A 23,088-nucleotide genomic window follows, 5' to 3' on the forward strand; every position below is an offset into this window, starting at 1 on the left:
TGAAGAAGACATAATATAATTAAATGTTAATCAATTGTAATGCCAACACTGTATTTATGTGAGATAAATAACAGTGAGAATAGAAACCTACACTTGCTTACACAGTCAACAATAACATTTGGCGATAATACATAATACTTGACAACCACATACGGACAGGACTTTCACGCTCTCTGGCTCTGTAACCCCCTCACCTTGTAATTCAGGTATTGTGCTGCAATCATACTCTGTGGGAATAAGCAACATGACAATTAAAAGCAGGGACTTGGAAATCTTTAAGTTTAATTTGGCTTGTAGTCATCAAAGCACCACAACTGATGTTTTCGGGACTTTTTGCTCACTCTTTAGCTAGTTCACAGCACTGAGTGACAGATCTAACATGTATGCTGCATCGTTCCCACTTTCACAATGAATTTCAATATTTCCGACAACCAGGGAATGCACCACGTGACAGCGTCAGAGCAGGAACTCCGATATGGCGGTGTGCATAGCAGTGATCGCAAAGGAGGTAACGGTGGCTTTTGTGAAGTAACACTGTTTAAGACATGTCCCTGTTCTGTTACAGGATTTAAAAACATAATTACCGTCGATACTCTGACCGTCGTCTTTGGCAGTAATCGCCTCCTTTGTCAACAGGAAGGACCAGCAGGTTCAGTTATCCCGACCGAGCTAAAGCTAACAACATTAGCTTGTTGCAAGATAGCTGTTGTTACTATTTGCACCTTGAGGTTTTCTAAGTTTTTTTTTCTATGTGTTGTTGTTTCCTTGCCTAGAATTACCCGCTGTACATCCGCAGTGTTCCCACGCAGAATGAGCTGAAGTTTCACTACACGGTGCACACCTCCCTGGACGTGGTGGAGGAGAAGATCTCTGCGGTCGGCAAAGCCATGGCCGACCAGAGAGAGCTGTACCTGGGTCTGCTTTACCCCACGGAAGACTACAAAGTGTATCCATTTTACTGCAAGATAGCTGCCCCGGTTGTTTATCTGTTTGTCAGATTGTTGTGTGGTCTAAGTTTAAATGTAGGCTAAGGGCTGGGCAATATATCAATATTATGTCAATATTGTGATAGCATCAGTAGTCCTCCCTATGATATTGGCAGCATATTGATATCAAGGTGAAAACTATTGTAATGTTTGGTTTTGTCTTCATCACCCAGTCCTAGTTGGACTGAAAGCCTTGGCTCAAGCTGTGCTCTTGGAAGTAAAATTTTTCATGGGATCCTTAACTTGTAAACCAGATATGGTTATGTGACCAACTCCAAGGTGAAGTTTGTCATTGTCGTGGACTCCTCTAATACATCACTACGGGACAATGAAATCAGAAGTGTAAGTTGAGCCTATCAGCTGCCAAAACATACTCGAATCCAGTCCAACTTTGTGTTGACAATCATTTCATCTTTCCCTCATAATTGTCTTTGTATTTCAATGGCACGTTTTTGTTCAGGTGATTACTGTTGCTCACAAAAAGCCAGGCTTTAATTGCTTTCAATGCTCAGCCACTAACCTTATTCTCTTTGCTGACCTAGATTAATTTGTGCAAGTGCACAATCGTATCTTGTCATATCTTCTTAGCTTCATACATTCCCCAGATCAGACCCTAAGCAGTAATGCTGCTTGGCTGCTCTCTTGCACCATTAGTTACACTGTAATAATCTGGTGTGTAAACTACCACATTACTACAACCATTACTACATTACTGGAAGCATGTGTGTGTGTGCTTAACAAGGGTTTTTTTTTTTTTTTTTTTTTTTTTTCTGGAAATTCAGGATGTTAGTGTTGTCGGTTTATCATAGCCTGTGATGCAGGCTGGAGCTTGGCTTGGTTTGGTGTCTCTGGGACTCATATGGCTTGACTTTTTGGGTCGAATCAAAAGACAGCAACAGCACGGCACCTTGACTTGGCTCAAGACCCTTGGTAACGAGCATTTGCCCTGCTTAAGTGCCTTATAGAGAGAGTGAATCCCTACCAGCTCCAGGCTGCTGTTCTGCAGCTGACCCTGAAGTCATGCCAGTGGAAAGATAACTTACCTGTGGGAATCACCTGATGCATGGTTGTTTACTGTCACATTAAATGTGTGATTGTATAAAGATTCAGTTGTCCAGGTGAACTTTGCCATCAAAAGTTGAAGTGCATAACCAGTCAGACCCATCTGTCAGAATCGATTTTCCATACTCACTTCACTCCTGAGCAGCTTCACAGGAGGCTGGGGCATATCTGCATGTATTAGTCAGAAAGCAAGGAAATCCCCTGGACAGGTCACAGGACATCACAAGGCCAAAACAAACACTCACACCTATTGGCCATTTGGTGTAATCAGTTCACCTGACCTGCATGTGTTTGGACTGTGTGTGTGTGTGTGTGTTTGGGAGAGGGGGTGGCAAAATGGCAAGAATATGCAAACTTCACACAGAGGACTGAGTCAACATGTCGCCTCTTTATGCAGAATCCTTAACATACATATTTTAATGTCAGATGACACTGAGCTCAGGATTAACACACATAGTAACCCATATGTTTTCATTTGTGTTGTGCTTTTTTCTTAAAGCACTTTTGCTCATCTCAAATCCATCCATGTTCTTTGGTTTATTCTGTCTTTAATCCAGGATTTCTTTTGTCTTCTAGATGTTCAGAAAATTACACAACTCATTTACTGATGTAATGTGCAACCCATTCTACAATCCCGGGGACCCGATTCAGTCCAAGTGAGTTAAATTTTTCTGAAAGTTGGTGGTTCAGATGCTTTAAAATGTCTTTAAAATTCAACTTGTCTGATTGTTGACAAATCATTCTCCAGGGCTTTTGATGGCATCGTATCTGGAATGATGGTGCAGCCCAGCTGATGTCGCCTCCACCTTTACTCCTCACCTTCCACTGTACATAACACCCCTGATCTTGTGTTTCGATGTTGCCTTGATGAATAAAAGACAAAAGTCTAATAAATTTTGTTGTTGTAAATCAGTGCATGTGTCAGTTATTTTTCTACAAATACACTGCTGGAGTAAATGAAGCACAGGAGCAAGATTATACTTGCTTTATTTATTCACTTAACGGCAAAGAAATCTGATAAATTATTACATAATGGGGGAAAATATATACAATCAACATTACAATGCAGGCAGCAACATAATACATTCGCATAAGATGTATAAAAATAGTGAGATGCGAAAGAGCATAATGCGAGGATTGTCACATGCATTTACAGATATTGACAAGCTGTAACGCAACACCTTTGCAAAAGAGCTTGGACATGATAGAGCTGGGTACTGACAAATTTCAGCCCAAGCATATTGCAAGCAAGATAATACAGAACATAGGCACGATTACAACCTACCAGTATGAAGCAGAGAGACTTGCATGGCTCAACTACTCAAATCCTTGACAAACCAAACACCAAAGTTGTTAGGGATACAGTGCCAAAACATGCTTCACTGGCTGAAACAAATTTAGAATTTGTTCACGTTTCCTCCCCATTCGCATCTTACCTACTTCACATGACACAAGGGTGGCAGGAGAAGCAGATAGTCTCCACTGGATGGCTTTGGACTCATGAACTGATGCGCAGATCGGTGGCAACTGTGCTCCTTTTGGTGTTGAAAGGTTAAAACTTGGAGAGCCCAAACCTCTGCTGTCCACTCTGGCCATTTGACATAGTACTTAACCCAGCAATGATAGAATCAGATGTTCATTTAAAATTATCTCTCAGTTTTTCCATTCTTCCACACAGGCACACAGGCTGTGGATTACACTAGCGCTGTTGGGGGTAGTGCTGTCCACTCGGCCCCGCCCCCGCCTCCTCAGACGGTGGCGTGATGAGAAGGAGACACGGGTAACGTTTCGATGTCTGCTCACGGTACTCCATGTGTCCCCACTGTCTCTTGCCCACTGAGGGGCCCCCATAGTAAGGATGGGTGGGCTGGTGGAGCGGCCTGGTCGACTGATACCGGAACCTGCCTTGAAAGTTGTTATGGTAGCGGAGTGGGCGGAAGCCTCTGCCTCTGGAGCGACCGCCTCGGGGGCCGCCCCTGTCTGTGGTGCTAATGCCTGGCATGTTGGTCCTCTTAGGCATCACCTGCAGGTCCAAAGAACAAAAGACAAGCATTTTCTTCTTAGATAAATGGTAAGAATGAATAACTACTACATGCAAGCCATGTTTACCATTCAACAGTGGCACAACATGACAACTCAAAATAAGAGTGATGTGTACTGTAAATGACTGGTTCACTCTAAAGGAATAATTCACCCTAAAATGAAAAACTGGTCATTATGTAGTCACATCTATGTCAGTTGAAACTCCAATGTTTTTAATGGCCGGACACACTGAGTTACACCCTGTAGCATGATCTAAAATGCACCGTCTTCTCAATCACAAGTGCAAAATGTCCAAGCTCTCTTCAAATAGCTCTTGCAGCATAATTTAATTTGATTTTTTTTTTTTTTTTACTTGACAACTGCACAGTGGGTTGAACAATTTAATACCTCATTGTTTGTAACTGACAATGCTTCACTCTAGAATAGCCTTGGTGGGTTTTAAACTAAAGCTTTGTCAGTAAGTAAAATAAAGACATTCAGATCAATATTGGAAATTTGCACCCACAGTGCGACATTGTTTGGCTACAGTATAAAACAGTTTGGTTAGGATGCACAAGCTGAAGAAATTCAATGGATATTTTATGCTGCTTTTTGGGAGCAACTAGTTCATGCAATTACTCACTGCACGGACCAGTTGCGTAGAGTTTCAGCTGACATGGGGGCCAGTAGATTAAGACCAATTTATCCCCCCCAGTCCTCACCTTGAGGATTCTGCCTCTGAACAAGGTCTCATCCAAACCAATGGCACTCTGTACAGAGTCTCTATCAGAGAACTCAATATAGGCAAAGCTGTAAAAGGAGAGAAGAGGACCCACATCAATGAGGGCAACGGGATTTATTCCTTATCTCAATGCTTAATAGTTGAGATTATATGTATTTGTATCTATTTTACACATATTGCTTGATCAAGACTGAATTGTCAACGTACTGTATTCATGGGTCTAGGACCAGACTAACACATATGCACAGAATGGGGTTAAAAAAAATGTAGAGGAATGCCACACAACCCTCTTAAGGGGCTTAAACACAGGCATTCTCCAAAGTACCAAATATTCATACCATAATATATGATAAATGAAATCAAAACAATGCAACTGGCGGAGGATGTATTGATAGTTGATGAGGGAGATACACGACGAAGTAGGTGGGTGGCTACTTCACTGAGAGGTGGGCCCACAAATAATGTCAGTTTAGCAGAGGAACAGCATGTTTAAGGTTGCAGGAGCTAAACTCACCCTTTGGGATGACCAGAGAATCTGTCACATAGGATCGTCACTCGGTTGACAGGACCACAACCGTTGAAGTGGATCTCCAACTCATCTGCAGTAGCTCCATAGTCCACCTGGGATTTGTGTCAGATCAGAGTTTGGAAAAAAAAAAAAAAAAAGTGTACTGAACATAAAGCTTGATTTAAAAAAAAAAAAAGTGGGAGGCTGTATAAGACTTACATTGCCCACATAAACTGATCTGTTGTCTGCGTCTATTCTCTCCTCATGGGTCATATTGTAGAACAGCCCTGTGGTAGAAATAAAAATATACCGCTCTTACACACGCAATAATATTTATATACACACTGAGGAGACATTCTGGATGATATGAACACATCCATTACTTGCATCATCTTTCACTGCCTCTTTCACAGAACATATGAGAAAATCTTGTGTTTGCTCCCTTCTGAATTCCTTCTCTGTTCCAAAGAGGCACCAAGGGGCTGGAGCGGTGGGAACAAGAGGAGAAGCACAGAGGCAGAAAATAGCCACGGGCAGCAGCAAGGAGGACCCTTCTGGATCTCTGGGGCTCGCTGCTTCGTCTCATTGGGCAGTGATGAGGCACATGTGAACGCTGCTGTGTTGTGACCACTGTCAAGTGTCCCAGGTGTTAGCCAGATGGTGAAGGATGTGGTTACCTCACCTGCCTGGAGGCTGCTGTGCTACACACCTGGCTCAAACATGCAGTGTAAGCTTCCGAAATGTGTAATCAGTATTTAGCTGATGGGACAGCAGTTGTCCCAAGAACAACCATTCCACTGAAATGCAATGTGACCAAATGTGGGCCAATGCTAGGCTGTCTTACCAGGCTGTGGGCTGCTAGATAGTAGCTGCATCTCTGCAGACTCACACTTCTCCTCCTCCCTCAGTCTCTCCGCCTCCTCTTCCATTTCCATCTCCAGAACTCTGGCCTTGATGGCTGCCAGCTCCTGAGAGACACAGGAATGCAAACCGAGGCATTAACCTACTGTGGGCCACTGCTTAGCCGAGGTTCCCTGATGAAAAAAAGAAACGTGAAACAGGATTCCGCATCAGTTCTTTCAGACCCCAACAACGCCCCATGATTTTTCCCCCCCAAATGGAAATGCGGACGGTGTTTTAGATGCACAAGCTCGTCTGGAGCAGCGAGCACCCACAGTGCACCTGCGCGTCACATGCGCTCCGTGCCTACCAAGTGCCCCTAACGTGAAATCCGTCAGCGGCTCCGTGTAGCATGTCACACACACACACGCACGCACCATCATCATCATCATCGCCTGTTTTACACAACATTGCTACATGCCATTGAAAATGCAACGACACCACACAGCGTACATTTTGTGCATTTTGGGCTAGTCGCCCGGCTCACGTGCTGCACCGACAAACGTGACAACATCCTCAGTCCTGCAAACACAACGACGCCTAAAATCTCACTCACCGGGTCCTCGGTGAAATGCTCCCCGGTGGACTCGCCCTCTAGGTAGCCGAAAGCCTCTTGATTTTCCGCCATGCTCACTGCTCCAACATGGCATCTGCCGAGCTGACCCTGCAACGCCACTTCACTAAATCGCTAATTCAAACGGTACACAATTTAAAGGCCACTGACGCCGTCGTTCACTTCTTAGGTCTGTCCGTAACCAAATGCACCCCCCAGGTACAAATCGTCCCAGGCTTTCCGGAGAGCCGACCGGAACAAAGATCTCCAGAGGAAAGGGAAGCGGGCTGTGGGCAGACGGTCCACCGACCTGACAGCATATGACTGGTAGGTATGCTGATAAGAATCACCTGTGCATAGGACGTGGGCTGACGTGTTAGATTGATTGACAATTGATATTAATGAGCGCCAATAGACCTTCTCATCTTGGTGAGATCCGCTCAAATTGGATACAGTCTCAGACACTCTGATACTGTGCTGCATTTGGAGGAACACATATCCCAACAAATTATATAGCCCTAATTATAGAAATAATATTCTCATTGCTATGTCGCCTTCCACACACTCTCAGTGCTGGATTATAGTAATTTTCATTAGGGGGTGTTATTTACATGTGTAATCATCTGTATTCTAAATAATCTGTAGCCATGACGCAATGTATTTTTCTTTATTATCATTATGCAATAATTCAATCAATCACAAAATGAACTACCCAAAGAACTTATTAGTTGCAGAATGGCTGTCGACTTGACTGCAATTTTCTAATTGTTCTGTTTCATCTCAGTAATATTTGCCAATCACTACATCAGATGAGTAATATACCAACAGAAGACAGCAAAGGCAGTGATGAATATTTCATTTCATGTTTTTAATTACACAGTTACATTGTTCAACACAGACATTAACCTGAATTAGAATGTTTTACAGCTTCACACATCCAACAGAGCGAACAGTTAAAGAGCGGTAATAGCAACAGGGAGGAAAGCATGCAAGAAATAAATACAAATCAGAATTTAATTCTTCTGGCACAGTTCACTTCATCTAAAAACGGTAACGGGACCTTTGAAGAGGAGAAAAGTAATCAAATAAAAGAAGAAAGATCTTCAAAGCGCCAACCTTTCCTACAGAAATGTTTTGTATTTTTTTCTGTAATAATGTATTGCACAATACAGTATATAATGCTTCCCTACACATATAAAAATCAAACATTTTTCCATTTCTGTAAAGGTAAGAACAGGACCATCCTGAGCCATGGCTTTTTGGGAAAACAAGTGCTGTATCCACCTTTTGCCATTTCAGCTTCCTACTGTATTTATCAGTGTTCACTTCACAGGAAGGACATGTCACCATCACATCAGATGAGCCTTGAAACTTGATTGGTAGAATCACTGGTAGGGTTAGGGAGAGACAAATGCCAACCTGCAAATATTTGCCTTTTCTAAACATGCGTTTTGCCCATATCATGTACACTGTATAATTAATAAACAAATACAAAAGTGGCTGATGAAAAAGTGTTTGGAGACAACTGGATGTTTTTTTTTTTTTTTTTTTTTTTTCCCCAACAGAAGAGCCCTTTATGCGTTTGCCATCTACAACATCTTCACAGAGTGCAGAGAAAGAATATGACACAAAACACCTCAGCACAAATATAATTTGTTTCACAACTAATCTGACACCCAGCTGAGTACAACATCACTGCCCTGATCTGTTCTATCGCAGCGACGTCAGGGGAAGAAATCCCAGTGAAAGACAGGTAGACCGATACTGAGTTTGCACACTCCACTACAGCTACGCTCCTTTTGTGGGACTGCCTCATAGCCTCATGCCCCACCACGTCCGCCCCATACAGGTGTCCTAATGCTGGGCTGTAACTCAAGAGCATTAACCAAAGAAAAACAACAACAACAAAAAAGATAGTTGTAGCTTTTGGTTGGATTTTGGTCATTCATTAGTGGTCATTGGGTTTGGCTTTGTTTTGTTTATGTAAGGGCTTACTTGCAGACAAGGAGGCACAACACAGAGCACTTGGAATTGAATGGAACTACCATTACAGCATCAGTTTGATGTGGATATGGCATGATAATTTTTTTTGTTTGTTTTGTTTTATTTTTTTAGTTTTTTTTTTTTGTTTGTTTGTTTGTTTGTTTTTTTTAACTGCAAAAACATTAAGCTGTTGCTACATCTTCAGATTTGCTCTGCCACTAGTCTGTCTAGTCTGGGATGTTTCATTAAAGCTCTGGAGTTTTCAAGTAGTTTGTACAGAGACACGAAGAAAAGGTAATCATAATAAAAAGAACCACAGCACCATTCACACACAAACACACCCACCATGCATTCATTATATCTCTGCAAGGCTTTGCACTGTAAGAACACTAAATCAGTAGGCCGTCCCAAAAGAGATGCTCCTGCTGCTTTAACAGAGGTATTATTCAATGTTTAGACAAGTGCTTTGATTGCTTGAATAACTACTCTACACATTAGAAACTCAGCCTACTGGTTGAAGGTGTCCTTCACTCTTGTGCTTTGAGAAAGCGTGGATTTCAGACACTTTGGTTGACTGGTATAGTGGAGTTTTAACCTCATTATTTCTGGTCTGACAATACACACCATGTCAAAGCCTACTATGGCAATGCAGGAATACTTTGGTCTGTGCTTTTATTGGTTTTTGACGACAAATGGCATGTCATGGATGATTCTGTCTTCAGTACGTATGCACACTACACATATGTAGCCTATGTTATTATAAACTGTAAAGAATCTTATTATATGCCAACAGTATCAGTATTTTGACGGCTGTAATCAGAAAGGTGAGGTCTAGAGGAAATTAATATTCTGACACATTAATAGTAATGGCAATTCCTTTCAGTGCTGAAGTTTTACAATTTTCTGACCTCGTCATATTATTAATTTTCGAATGTGCATTTTCCATGTCTGCTCTCAGCCCAGCTTTCAAAGTCCAGGTCAACCTCTCCTGGTGGTTTAGCTGTATGGTCACAGGAGGTAGCTAGTGTGAGGGGGCTTGTGAAGAGAGGTTTGTGGTAGTAGCGGAGGAATTAGACATGGGACACGGGGTGGGAAAGAAGCAAAATCACAAAAGACTGAAGTCGATGCCACATCAAGGTAACTTAAACCACACTTACAAAAACACAACAAAACAGATGCAGGGCTACCTTGCAGCTTATCCCTTTTCAATGCAATATCATTTCTCAAATAGGTCAAATTAAATAAACATGCATTTTTTGATCAATTAAAATAAACATTAAATGCAGTTCAGCATTGTAATTTCTACCATTTCACTGCAAAAACAAAATGACTTGGGCAAATTATCTGAGGATTAGGGTTGTAACTATTACATTTGCTTGAGCATGGCTGCTTAAGGGGCCTCTGTACTGTAGCTGTAAAGGTCATTCAAGCTTCAATTTTTCACACGTGTGTTTAGCAGAGGTGCTCAAAGTATGGAAGGCCGAGGGGATGCAAACCATCTTGCAAAATAGTTGTCAGCAAGGCAATTATTACCTCTTAGAATGTAAAATTACACATCGAAACGGCTCTTTTGCTCATGTCATTGTGTCATCAACCGGTTCAGCCAATGATGCATTTCTTTATATGGAGTTGATCACATGGTAAGCACAATAAATCATAGTCAATAACTACATCGCTTGCTCATTAATATAAGAAAATGTTTTAATCCTCTTGGAAGAACGTGTAGGTGCTTACGTGACATGTGATCAACTCTAGGTAAAGAAATGCAAATATAAAGAGTGTCACCGACTGAAGTTCTTGAAGACACGATGATATGGACAAAAGTACTTTGCAAGGCAGTTTTTGCACCATCAGCCCTCCATATCATATTGCTGAGGCATGTTGGAAGGGCAGTACTCTTAAAAAGAACACAAAAGGGGTAAAAAAAAAAAAAAACATGAGCTCTGAACTGCTTTTGAGTCAATCAGGTTCAAACTGCACCTGCACCAATAAACAATATTCAGTAAGACCAGAGCAAAATTCATGGGTATCAAAATCAGGTTTGAGGTTAGTTTCACTGTAGCTTAACACTGGTGTATCTCCTACAGTAAATGTACGTGATGGTTTGTCCCGCATGCGGGGGGAAACAAACACACCTCACAGTACACATACACAGGTCATTGAGGATGAAGAGAGAGGGCCACTGCAGTGGCACTTGAGCCCAAAGGATGGCAATGTTTCACACAGATTCACAAGACTACGTGGACATGAGGATCAAGGTTTGACTTCAAACCCTAAAGTTGGTATGAGTCAACTTGGGTAAATTTGTTACTGGGCCACCACTTCTGTCTCTTTTTACTGTTCTACATTTGGGTTTTTGCCAATAGCAGGCTACAACACACACGGTTGAATCCCCTCCAGCAGGATGTAAACTGACCTGGGGTGGACGAAGCACATAACCTACACTGACCCGACTGATCGCTAGCCATCTCATAAAAATTAAGAAAATTAAGTCTTTGCAATGCTATGATGGGGATGATTTAGCTACTATGATCATTTCTGGCCGGGTTAATGAAAATTATGTTCAAAAAATCTTGTGTTATCCATCCACCCTTAACCAGTTTTCATCCATCCTCAGCTACATGCACTGTGGTTGTTATGGAGCCACTTGACCTCTGTTACCAACAGTCCCCTCCACACAGTGTCACATCACACTTTGATTTTCAGTGAAAATTTAAAGTGTTTAAATGCTATGAGGAAAAGGCAATTGATAAATTTGAGAAACAAATGAACTGAGAAAAATCATATTCTGGACATAAAACTTTAAAGGTTTCTGTTATTTGGCAAACACATTTTTGGACCTCTTTAAATACTATGTACATTCACATTAAGTTACTGATGTTACTTTAAATATATTTATATGTATCTATATTATATGACACCCTATGGGCAGTTGCTGAGGTTCCATTCAGTAGCTGAATTCTCTTCATATTGCACCTCCGACCTCTCACTGTCTTACAATGCGAGCAGTACAAAATATTCTACAAGAGGGGTTTTATCTCATTAATATAGATACAACAAATCAAACAATAAGTACAATATGGGGCTTCTTCTCATAAAAGTGTGTCCTTGCTCTGACTTCACTGTTCAGCCCAAACTAAAGGAGGAAAATGAAAGAAAAACAAACCAAATCAAAGTCCATCTTTCTGGATATACACAAGGGCAGCACATGTGGACATCAGCGACAAGAGACATTATTGAAAAAACAAAAAAAGAGGAATTATATCTACAAGCAGGTTTGATCCCTTCCCACAAAACTGCTCAGAGGCTCTGTCCAAAGCAGGCTGGGGTCAGGGGCAGACTCGAGTCAAGTAGTCGGGGCGGAGCGTACAAGGGAGGTGTGGGGCGAGGGGAGGTAGAAAGAGAGGAGAACCAAGTCTACACCGCCCATTACAAGGCTCTTTCATCTGTTTATCATGCTTTGGAAAAGGAGGGAGACGATGGAAAAGGTAACAGCAATTCCTTGAAATATCTCCTCGTCATGGAGCTTTTTAGAAAAAACAACAACTTAGAAACAATCTTTCTGTACGTCTCCATAATATACAACGCTTTCTTGGACAAAGTTTTCAAGTTTGTTTTGAGGTTCTTGGCTGCTCCATTGCCACATTTCTTCATTCCTTTTTTTTCTTCTATTTTTCTTGAGGCCATGTAGCTTTTCCTTTTCCTCTTTTTCTCTCTGTCTTCTCTGTTACCATTCACTTTAAAAAAAAAAAAAAAAAATCACACTGTGGCAGGGTTTCCGTTCCATTCGTTAAGTCTTTCTCCTAGGCAAGTTCACAGCATTGTCCATTCTGGTATTCACTAGTCTGGGCCATCACTGAGGAATCGCTGTGGTTTTCGTCCAGCCTGCAGGAGCAGCTACAGATCATAGCAGGTCACAGTCTTTGTCCGTCTGACTCTCCCTGGGTCCCGTTCTGTAGCTTCTCTGCAGCCTGGAGCTCTCAGGGCTGGCTTATCTGCTGAGGAGGTGATGTTGCTTTGCGTTTGGTTATAAGATGAGTGCTTCTCCTTATCTCTTACTTACTCACTTTGGCAGTGTAATACAAAGGTTTGGATCAGGTTATTTTTCATCTTTGAATTCATTTGGGTTCACAATGGTGCAGAGAGGTGAGTCCGGTGTAGATTTTCTTGGCTCGCTAGCAAGGTAGTTAACAGTTTAAATTTTTATTTATTTTCATATCATCATCATCATCATCATCATCATCATCATCATCATCATTATTCATTTAGAATATTTGGACTTTTCTTTATTTTCCTTTAAAGCCAGAAAAGAAACATCTAATAAATAATCAGCTGTGTTTCTGAGGAATAAATCGCATAATAGATCATTATTTTCCCTTTGCCCTCCTCCATTGGAAGAAAGGTATTATGTTCCTTGCCTGTCTCCATAAGGACACTGTTCAGGAAGTGCCTCTTCAATGAGAGGTTTGGACTGATAGTGCACATCTTGGGGCTGGGCATTGTTCTCTCATTGGTGCTGAATTAAAGGGAAATCCTATCCAAGTGCTTATCAGTCTAGCTATCTCCTCATCAATGTTGCTTTAGCACAATCGTCCTCTTGTTTTTTCTCTGTACGTGCCCTGCATAGACAGCATTTACCGGGCTTGTATTACTGAGGGTACATCTTAGTCCTATCTTAATATCAAAGCTCACGTTATAAGCAAACACATCTGATATGTTTCTGCTTTTGAACACAAGGAGAGGAGACACTGCACTTTCCATGCTTTACACTACACTGAACCCCAGACTGGAGTCTTTAAATGTGTGGGTGTGGTTGTGAAAGAGAGAAAAGAAGTCTGAGGGACAGGAAGAAGTGTTTTTCAGATTTTTTCTTCTTTTTTCTTTTTTTTAAGTAGTTGAGAAAACCAGGCCATCATCAGGTAACTAAAGGAAGTAATCAACTCAAAGAGCTTCCATTAAAAAGGGAAGTACGGAGCTTAGTAGGGAAAGAGGAAAGGGAGCAGTGTGCGATGAAGATTCCTCAGTTTGGTTTTGTATGGAGTGTGGGCGCTGCAGCATCCGTGTGCAGGAGGGGGTCATGGGGTCAGAGGTCAGCGAGAGGTGGCATCCAGTAGGGCGGGGGTGGCCGGAGTGGTGGAGCGAGAGGCACTGCTGGAACTGCTCTCCTTGGGGCTGGCAGAGACACTTCCGCTGCCGCCGCCAGCCCCTCCTCCAATACTGGGCTGACCTGCCAGGGACAAGGGTCCTGGAGGAGTGCTCTCTGAGTGGGTGGGAGGTGCATTGGAGGATGCTGAGGATGTGGAGGAGGAGGGGGTGCCCAGAGGGACACTGCTGCCTCCTGGCAGTCCCTGCAGGCCTTGCCCACAGACGTGGTGGTGCTTCTCCCAGTCTTTGTGCTGGCAGAAGGAGCCACAGTAGCGAGCCGTGTTGCAGCCGCTGCATGTCTCACTGGCTTTCCGCCCGCAGTTCCAGCAGCTCTGTTGAGACAGTGGGGAGAGAGTGGGTTGATAAAAATAAATCTCTTGGATAGGATTGTTTTTTATGTTATTTTGTGTCTCAACTGTGATGCTTTTAAATATGTCTCTAAAGGATGAAATCCAAGCTTTGCTCTTTTGACTGAGTTTTAAAAAAAATGCAACCGGCTATTTTGTTATCCTGTTTATTTGTCTAAGTCTGTATTTATTCTTTTGCTCTTTGCATATGGCTTTGATTTCAGGGCTTTAAGAGTTGGTCCATGGCCACTGGCTTGTGTTACCAGCAGGTGGTGGTCAACTGCTCTGTAATGGCCTCAGCCTGGCATTCTGCTCAGGCCATCTGGGTCTGTCTACCATTATTTACACTGGCAACTGGACTACCTCCGCAATAATAAAATGACTACATGGTGTTTGCCAAAGTAAGAGCAGCCAGCTGAACCTCACAGCAAAATCATCATCAGACGGTCTCTACGATTACACATTATAGGACCACGCCAAAAGAACAGGTGGATACGGTGTCAAAGTGTGGGACGAGGGATGATGTTAATGAGTGAGTGAGATGGGACAGTGACGGGGGCAGGGGGTCTGTGATACTCACTTCGCTAGAGTCCTCCTGCTGGTTGATGACGGTCAATGCGTCCTCAGAAGCCTGCCTCTTGGCCTCGGCCAGGGCCCTCTCCATCTTCGAGCGCTCAGCAGAGATCATCTCATGAGCTTTCCTCTCGGCATCTGACACTGCCTTCTGCAGCTCCGACATCGCCTGTCTCTTCACCTCGTTCACTGCCTCCTCTGCAGAGAGACAGAGGGAAACAGAGAGAGAGGAGGGTGTTGGTTCCTGTGGCCACTGTCCTATTCCGCCTGCTCTGTCATCCTTTATTGAGGCTCTCTAAGCTCTCTGCTTGTTGTATCTCAGCTAACAGATGTACATCATCCAAGATTCAAAACCTTCTGTCAGAATAAGAAAACAGCCAGACTTAAATAATTAATTCAAACACGTCTGGTGACAATATTTTCCAGTGCTGACAACAGCAGATGAAAAAGTTAACAGTGAAGACTGAATAAACTCCCCATTGGTGATGCATATCTCCACTGCAGGGGTTCCTGCGAGGTAGACTTCATAGTGTGGCCTTTTGTTCTACCGGTGCCAGCACATACGAGCGAGGAGGCTGTGTTTTTACAACAGGCAGGTGTGTAGACTCCTTTCCAGATGGCAGTCTAAAATAGAAGCTTCCCGAAGTCCCTTCTCAGTAAGAGGCATGAGTATTATTTTGCCATCTTTCATTACTGGCCTCACAGCGAAGACATACATACATATTTTCCAGATCTTGCTCTGCTCTAGGGAATACTCCTGAGAAAGAGGTTGCCAAGTATAAAATATTTGCTATCACACAGAGTCAAATACTAAATCGATGTGTCACAGTTACAAGAAGTGACTATAACTGTATATCTAACTATAAAAGGGTCAAGAGCATGTTTTTATCCAATGTCAAGGACAGTAAAATTTTGTACGAATCAATGATTCTTTTCCTGACTATCTTTCTCCACACACTCGCTCACACACACACACACACACACACACACTCAAGGACCTGCAGGTGTGTTAGCCCATCCAGGTAGGAGGTGAAAGAGATACGGTTCTCTCCACCGCTCCCTATTTCCTCCAGTCAGTGTTTGAGTGTGTAAGAGTGAACTCATAAATAACTGTCACATTTCCCCGCTGCTCCAGCCCAGTTGTTTCAAACTACTGCAAAAAGACAGGAAGGGGTACGGGCCGTATCCACACTTAGGTGTGACTGGCTGTGTGGGCACAGTTTGCTGATGTATGTCTGTGTATGTGCATGCATGCATGTCTGAGCTTGAATCCTATGCTTACAAACTGCTGAAGTAGTTAGTATTCTGTCAGTCCTGTCAACACCACACACACCACACACACACACACACACACGTTTTAATGCTTTTCTTCATCCTGTCTTTACCTTCATCCTTCATTTCATTTCTCCTCTTTTTTCCTTTTCTTAACCCCTCCCCATCCTCCCCCCAATCACTATCTGTACTATCCTGGGCTTCTCAATTATCAGCCCTAATGCATGCACCACTAAGATTAGTTTGCAAATTTAATTAATTCTTATCAAGGAGACTGCATAGCAGATGCTGGGGCAATTAGCACTTAATGGAAAACACGGGGGCAGCAATATTAACGTTTTAATTCCACAGGGATTTGGCAGGTCCCTGGGACACGTTTTTTCTGTCTGCTTTTGCACACTTCAGATCTTGTTTTTCAAAAGCACTGCAGTCTCTCAACCTGAACCAGACCAGAGAATACGTGTCTGGCTCTAATTGGAAGTGTTGCTGCAGCTACACCAGGAGGCTGGCTGCTGAGGCAGGGGTGAGATAAAGAAGGTACACGGGCGCACACACACACACACACACACACACACAAATGTGCACGTACACACTCACTCGGGGTGAGATGGTGGGAGTGAGGTGTGTTACTCACCCTGCTTGTTTTGGAGGTGCTTTAGTGCTGGGGAGAGCGGGATACTTGCAGTACCTGTATGAAAAACAACTGCAATTAAAAGAGCTTTTCTGCTGGTGAAAATGCAGCACAATATTTTGCCGACAGCAGCAGCATCTTCCCTCCACAGGGTATTGGAGTATGACTGCAACATAATAGTGCTGGGACTGGGGAGGAACAAAGGCTGAGCCAGATGACTCCTGGGATGAGCTCTATCTAACGTGCAGTATACAGGAAGGCCCAGGCAGTGCAACACTCCCACCCTCTCCATCGCTGCTACAAATGCCATTAACCACTTTTAGGACATCTTTGTGCAGTACGCAATACAAAGATCCCAGCTGGTCTGCATTTGATTCAATTCAGTAATAAGTTTGTGTACTGTGCATTAGGCTGGAAAACTGTCACAACGAAAAGAACTGAGAGCGTTACTGTCTCTGATCGGTGGAGACCAGTTAAGCTGTGACCCCAGCTTCTGCTGCGCTGCTGCGGCCTGCCTTGGGCCAGGTGACTGCATTTTCACTGCAGGTTTAACTGCAGTGGCCTTTCATAGTGGTGACAGATGGAGGGCATTTAGCTCTAATGACACAGAGGGCCTCCAATCCTCTGGCCTTATGGACCTACGGCTGTAAGGCCTCTGTTCTGTCTGTCTCAGATGGTAGTCAGGGTGAGAGCCATGAAGAGTGATGGTGCTGATTGTGTGTGTGTGTGTGTGTGTGTGTGTGTGTGTGTGTGTGTGTGTGTGTGTGTGTGTGTGTGTGTGTGTAAGTGCACACACAGTTTTGTTAGTGTTAGTGAGGTCAGTCATGAGGACAATAGAGAGCGGAGGACGAGGATGCTTGGCTCTTACCAGCTTTCCTCCAGATTTCTTCAGGCAGGTATCCTGAGGCAGGCCTGTGTAAGAAGTCTCGGTGGATTTCTGAAACGCACATGCAGGCACACACTCAATCTCAGTTACAGAAACACACACACACACACACACACACACACACACACACACACACAGACAGGCTCTTGGCCTCCACAAACACACATCCATCTGTCAACAGTCTCCCCTAGTTTTTCAATCCTACTTTTGACACTAAATTTGAGGGCTGTGTGCGGCAACATCACTAAACAACCATTTCTCGGAAGGAAATGGAAAGTTAGTGGTGAATACAAATCTTGAAGATGAATGAGCATCCAGGCAGCAAAAGGGTGCAATCAGCCAGTTGAACATCCAGGATGTTGCAACTACATTTTGCATTACCACGCAGCACTCACTAAAATGAGTAAATTTGCACTAAAAACATCTTCATCTAACTGACTTACAGTATGTTTCTAATTTGATGTATTAAAGTATAATCAGGATAAGCCCCACCTTGATCTGAGTGTTTTGCTTTGCCAAATGTACTCTGTATGCATCTTGTCTGTCTGTCTGTCTGTCTGCCTTTCAGCAGCGGTGGAAGTACCTATGAGCTGTGACTCGCTGCTGTTAGCTGTGTTGGAGGAGGAGTTGTGATGAGGAGGAGGAGGAGGAGGAGGAAGAGGAGGAGGGCGGTGCTGTCCGTTGCTCCCACCTTTTTTCATCTCCTCCACGTCGCTGTAGCGCCTTATCCAGTGATTCATCTCCTCGCGGTCGGCCTCCTGACAGCGGCGCAGCACCGTCAGAGAGCGGCGCGTCTTCTCCACCATGTCCATAATGCAGTTCAGCAGCTGCATCAGGACAGGACAGAGGACAGGTTATACCGTCTACTTCGCATGATACATGAAGGACAGGAGTTCAGAATGTAAACACTTTCCACCAACAAACCATACATCTTAGCCTCCCCAAAAAGAACAGATACAAAAGAAATATAAGGAACATTTCCCTGAATTCATTGTGGCATGACTTTACAAACCAGACAGGACATGATAAATGTATCATCAAACACCAATGAATAATGACGATGCATTTTCCTCAGATAGTCAGTGGAAATTAACAAGATTTCCAAAATCAAAGAGTTTCTTTTGGGAGCATTGAGATGTCAGTAAATTCACTATTTTAATCTGTCCCAAAACACAGCACCTAACAGCCATGTGTTTGTGTGTGTTTCCATCTGTCTTGTCTGTTTTTCAGAGTGTCTGTGTGTGTTTGTCAGTGCATTTCAGCGCCTGCACTGAAAAGCACTGTATGATAATGTAACAGCTTGGTCGCTAATGAAAAAGTTCAACTTATTCATTCCACCCTTCTGCTCCGTACCCTGCCGACTGCTCCTCAGTTTCCCTGCTTCCTCTAGCTCTCTCCCGCTCTCTCTCTCTCTCTAAACATTATGTCACTTTTTTTCACTCTGCCCAGTCTGCAAAATAGGTTTAGCATGGTTGACATTTGATCCATATCATTCCATATCATTCATCTTTTCTCTTTTTTTTCCCCCTCCCTCTCGCTCGCTGCCCTCTGAGTTAGCTATATTTATTTCAGTGCAGTGTTTCTAATTTGGCAGGGGTCCAGGCCTGGCCAGTTCCCTCCATGACTGCAGCCCTTGTCTCAGCTGCTCTCCCCAGCTGGAGCTGCTCTCTGCTGGGTCCTGAGCTCCATCTGGGGCCCTGTTTGTGTGTGTTCCTGTGTGTGTGTGTGAGGGAAAGAAAGAGACTGTGTGATTCTAGTGTACACGTGTATGTGCGTGCGTGTGTGTGTGTCCTAGCCTTCAAGAAGTTGGGGTCCATGTTGTATGTGCGAGCGGGAAGCCAGCGAGGTGTCTGTTGTTAAATGACCACACTTACACAGACCCTCTAAGGTCAGCTGTCCTTCAAGTCTGAACTCAGCTGCGACTCGGGCTCTTCTGTCTGTCTACAGCTCTCGTCCCTGTCGTCTCCATGTCATCTGGAACACTAAAAACTAACTTTTATAGTCACACACACTGACATCTCAGCTCTTTCTTTTTTACCCTGGTCAGACGTTTGTGTTTGTGAACAAAATAAAAGAAGAGGTCAGCATTAAATGTTGCTACTGTCTTGATGCTCACATTATCTAGGTGCTTCCACTCCTCTGCCCACTCTCGATCTGTAAGACGGTGATCAATCACCTCCTCCTGGCGCGCTCCATGCACTGCTGCAACACAAACACAAAAGACAGGCCTTTGTCAGACTCAGCACTCACCCAGATGGAAGTCAAATCTATGAACATATATACCCCTATATATATATATGTGTTGCTCATATGCACCAGCTAGAGCTATCCAACAGCTACAGCTTGCCAACACACACATGACAGTGTCTGTCCATATATGAAACTGTGCAAAGTTTTCATACGTTTTTACATATGTTTCGTTACATACGTTTTCATACATTTGTTTTTACATATATTACATGTCTGTATGGGATATACCGTACTACTGATTCCCAGCAGGTGTCATCATGGCTAAAACCCCTTGATATGTCACGTCAAAGATCAATACTGCTCTAACGTCACATTACATTTAATTCACAATAGAGTATTTTATTAAAAACCTACATGCGTGCTATTCTCATAGAAATTTTGATTTCATACAAAATCAAATGGCAAACAAGAATTCATCTCTTTGCTTTTGGGAAAGCAGAGGGAAGGCATATATACTGTAGGCTGGGATAGGTGATAAATTGACATATCAATAATGTGATATGAGACTTTGTGTGGGATTCTGGATATTATATTGTGATATGACATAAGTGTTGCCATTTTATTTGTTTTAAATGCTGCAAAAAAGTAAAGGGATGAACCTATTAGACTGCTCTAGCTATTTGTCTCTACCTGCTTGGTCATCAAATCCACATTATTGAGGGCCGTTTATCAAAAATCTCTTATGTATAAATATCTTATGAAAGCACCAATAGTTAACCCTACAGTATAGTCACAATACTGATATTGAAATATTTGATATTTGATTCTTTCCATATCACCCAATACTATATATGGGCTTCCATAGTGGTTCACATAGGCATGTATGGCTGTGGGCTTAATATAGATGCACTGCCACAAGGATTATCACAGTGGACCGACAACTGGCCTTTGTTCTGTACATACATACTCTCTCCCTTCCTCACTGACTGTATCACTGTGGACTTGATGACTACAGATCACTCTCTGTTGTCTGAACCAGCAGATGCTCAGCTACTCTTCTACCTGTCTGCCGGTGCCGCTCTCGGGTGTCGCGGTGTTCGTTATGTCTGTAGGCGTCTCTGTAGTGGTGTGCCAGAGCCATGTCCTCTAAGCGGTAGTGCTGGGGACCCGCTGGGGGGTTGGGTGGGTGAGACAGGCCGTTGGGAGGGTGAGTGGGGAGGCCGTTAGGGGCAGGGTGAGCAGGGAGGCCTGTGCTGGGGCTGAAGCGTTGGCTGGGGCTGATGGTGCAGGGCCTCTTTGCCAGGTGCTCCGGGTGCAAGCCATCTCTCTCTGAGCTGTCTTTGGTCCTGATGGAAGAAGGGGACAGGGAAGGGGAGAGTTGGAACATTATACAACATTAAACCACAAAAAAGCATCCTAGTAATAATATGTGAAAACCATGGTCAGAAACACAGGTGACTAGGGGCATAAATTTCCCTTGAACATAAAATATCCATGACTTTAAAAATGAAGGGGCAAAAGAATGTGCCTAAAGATTAGCTGTACCCTTTTTAGCACTTCACCCAGTTTTCATGTTTGATGCTTTGTCAACTGGTCACGCTGTATCTCCTTAAGACTGGGCAATTCTTTCTAGTGCATTCTGGCTGTTTTTTTGTTCAGAAAAACAACCATAAACTAAGCCTGAAGCAGTATAAAACGTTTGCAGCACACAGCCACTATTGAAAGAAAATGCCAACCCTGTACAAACCAGACTGCATCAAGAAAAACAATATAACAGATATTGTGACAAAAAAAAAAAAACAAAAAAAAAAACCTGAACCATCCAATTGTGGCAGTTGTGGAAGATGGATTACTGGAGAAAAAAGGCTTCCAGCAGTGGGGAAGAACTGTAGGACGTGATATTTTAAGATTTAAAATAAATCAAATGTTACTTTAAATCGAATCGTATTTTTTAATAAGCAAAGAAAATGTATTATTATTGTTGTTGTTGTTGTTGTTGTTAGCATTATTATTAGTAGTATTTTTAACAAATTACTACAAAATGAATTTATCATCATTTCATGGTGTCCCTCTTGGTGTCTCAGTGAGCTTAAACACTTTCTGTGAATTCTGAATGTGGAAAAGCAACTTAAATTAGCAACAATGGTGTCATGTGGCAACATGACACCATTGTTGCTTAGAGTTGTGACTTAAAAAAAAGTCCAAACAATTTTTTCCCTGGTGTTATAGTTAATTGAGAGGAATCCAACAGTGAGAGTTTTAACACTTGATGCAACAGGAGACTTGAGCATTTCCAGTGGTGTAGTTACTATTATAGTTTTTCTCAACTGCTTTGGCACATTTTTTGAAGTTCTCAGCACTGAAGATGCATTTCATACGTGCAGCAAAACACTGTAGTTACACTGTATTTACACTGTAGTTTTTACCAAAATTATGCTGCAAGATGTTTTTTTTTTTTCCAACTATATTTAAGTTCCCTGTATCAGGCCAACCTGATATCTTGAAAATCTCCAGTTTATTCCCATTAGGTCCCGTTAATTCCCATTAACTTCCATGTAAAGTTTCCAACTTTGGAAATTAGTGTTTTGCAACACTAATCAGAGGGGAAATTACAGCTTTCCTAGGTACATTAATTATGATTGCTATTGGTGTAATTTCAACATTCTTGAGCTTTTTGGGAATACACATATTTCAGGAGGCAGAGGCATTCACAGAAAACATGAATTTTGTTGTAGACTTCAGCAACTCCAACATGGCACACACACACACACACACACACACATATGCAGTCACACACATGCATACATATGCACACATACATATATCCCCGCTGAGAGCTGCGTGTTGTTCAGTTAAGACAGTGCCCCACCAAAGCCTGTGCACAGCTGTACACCATATGTATCAGACAAAGCAAAGTCCAACTGAACACCCTGTGTCTCAAGCTCTTAATCTGAATATCCCTCAGCCCACTCTTAGATTGCAAGTATAGCCTCTCTCTCTCTCTCTCTCTCTCTCTCTCTCTCTCAGACCTAAGGAGCAATATGTGCTGAATACAGTGTTTGGCAGATGTTTAGTGACACTCGTTTGTGTCTGCGTGTGCGTGAGTGTATGTTTTCAAGCCATCTGGACAGTTTAACCGTTAGTGTTGATATTAATCTGTTTAGCTGGATGGGAATAGCCAGGCATTCGGATGGAAATCACTCTTTATCATCCCAGGGATCAAAGTGAACGCAACTCTGCCACATGTAGACGATGTGTGTTTTCTGTGTGCATGCCTCGCAATCACTT

At 42.9% G+C, this 23,088-nt stretch overlaps 3 protein-coding genes across 7 annotated transcripts in view; 1 reads left to right on the top strand and 2 right to left on the bottom strand.

Annotated features, from left to right (window-relative positions):
- Window positions 1–380: 380 nt before the first annotated feature.
- trappc2l (trafficking protein particle complex subunit 2L) lies at window positions 381–2,960 on the top strand. The gene is made up of 5 exons (XM_030048294.1): window positions 381–508; window positions 774–946; window positions 1,241–1,328; window positions 2,625–2,704; window positions 2,797–2,960. Exons 1-5 carry the CDS (start codon window positions 476–478, stop codon window positions 2,840–2,842), a joined length of 420 nt encoding a protein of 139 aa, XP_029904154.1. The 5' UTR covers window positions 381–475; the 3' UTR covers window positions 2,843–2,960.
- A 58-nt stretch (window positions 2,961–3,018) lies between these two features.
- pabpn1l (PABPN1 like, cytoplasmic) lies at window positions 3,019–7,099 on the bottom strand. Its single transcript, XM_030048293.1, has 6 exons — window positions 6,777–7,099; window positions 6,165–6,288; window positions 5,540–5,607; window positions 5,327–5,433; window positions 4,793–4,880; window positions 3,019–4,071 (listed from the first exon to the last, which is right to left on the bottom strand). The coding sequence occupies exons 1-6, from the start codon at window positions 6,846–6,848 to the stop codon at window positions 3,748–3,750; spliced, it is 783 nt and encodes a 260-aa protein (XP_029904153.1). The 5' UTR covers window positions 6,849–7,099; the 3' UTR covers window positions 3,019–3,747.
- Window positions 7,100–12,290: 5,191 nt separating this feature from the next.
- The window catches only part of cbfa2t3 (CBFA2/RUNX1 partner transcriptional co-repressor 3), a 44,836-nt gene continuing 34,038 nt past the window's right edge, over window positions 12,291–23,088 (bottom strand). For 3 of the 5 annotated variants that reach the window (XM_030080765.1, XM_030080756.1, XM_030080790.1), the window contains 7 exons: window positions 20,863–21,146; window positions 19,727–19,812; window positions 18,194–18,437; window positions 17,593–17,661; window positions 16,728–16,781; window positions 14,829–15,019; window positions 12,291–14,233 (listed from right to left, as the gene is read on the bottom strand). In XM_030080765.1, coding sequence (XP_029936625.1) covers window positions 13,847–14,233; window positions 14,829–15,019; window positions 16,728–16,781; window positions 17,593–17,661; window positions 18,194–18,437; window positions 19,727–19,812; window positions 20,863–21,146 — 1,315 coding nt within the window. In that variant the 3' untranslated portion in view covers window positions 12,291–13,846. The remainder of the gene's footprint in view (window positions 14,234–14,828; window positions 15,020–16,727; window positions 16,782–17,592; window positions 17,662–18,193; window positions 18,438–19,726; window positions 19,813–20,862; window positions 21,147–23,088) is intronic. The other 2 variants (XM_030080781.1, XM_030080773.1) reach the window with 2 other exon arrangements.

This window comes from Myripristis murdjan, chromosome 3, assembly GCF_902150065.1.
Source record: "Myripristis murdjan chromosome 3, fMyrMur1.1, whole genome shotgun sequence".
NCBI classification, from domain to species: domain Eukaryota; kingdom Metazoa; phylum Chordata; class Actinopteri; order Holocentriformes; family Holocentridae; genus Myripristis; species Myripristis murdjan.

Bases quoted from the DNA above. Each gene is read 5' to 3' on its own strand.
- trappc2l (XM_030048294.1), top strand. From the start codon at position 476: ATGGCGGTGTGCATAGCAGTGATCGCAAAGGAG. The intron at 1,329-2,624 runs GTAAGTTGAGCC...TTTGTCTTCTAG, and splicing joins GGGACAATGAAATCAGAAGT to ATGTTCAGAAAATTACACAA. The intron at 2,705-2,796 runs GTGAGTTAAATT...ATCATTCTCCAG, and splicing joins GGGGACCCGATTCAGTCCAA to GGCTTTTGATGGCATCGTAT.
- pabpn1l (XM_030048293.1), bottom strand. From the start codon at position 6,848: ATGGCGGAAAATCAAGAGGCTTTCGGCTACCTAGAGGGCGAGTCCACC. The intron at 5,434-5,539 runs GTAAGTCTTATA...CACAAATCCCAG, and splicing joins GATCAGTTTATGTGGGCAAT to GTGGACTATGGAGCTACTGC. The intron at 4,072-4,792 runs GTGAGGACTGGG...TTGGACCTGCAG, and splicing joins TCAGAGGCAGAATCCTCAAG to GTGATGCCTAAGAGGACCAA.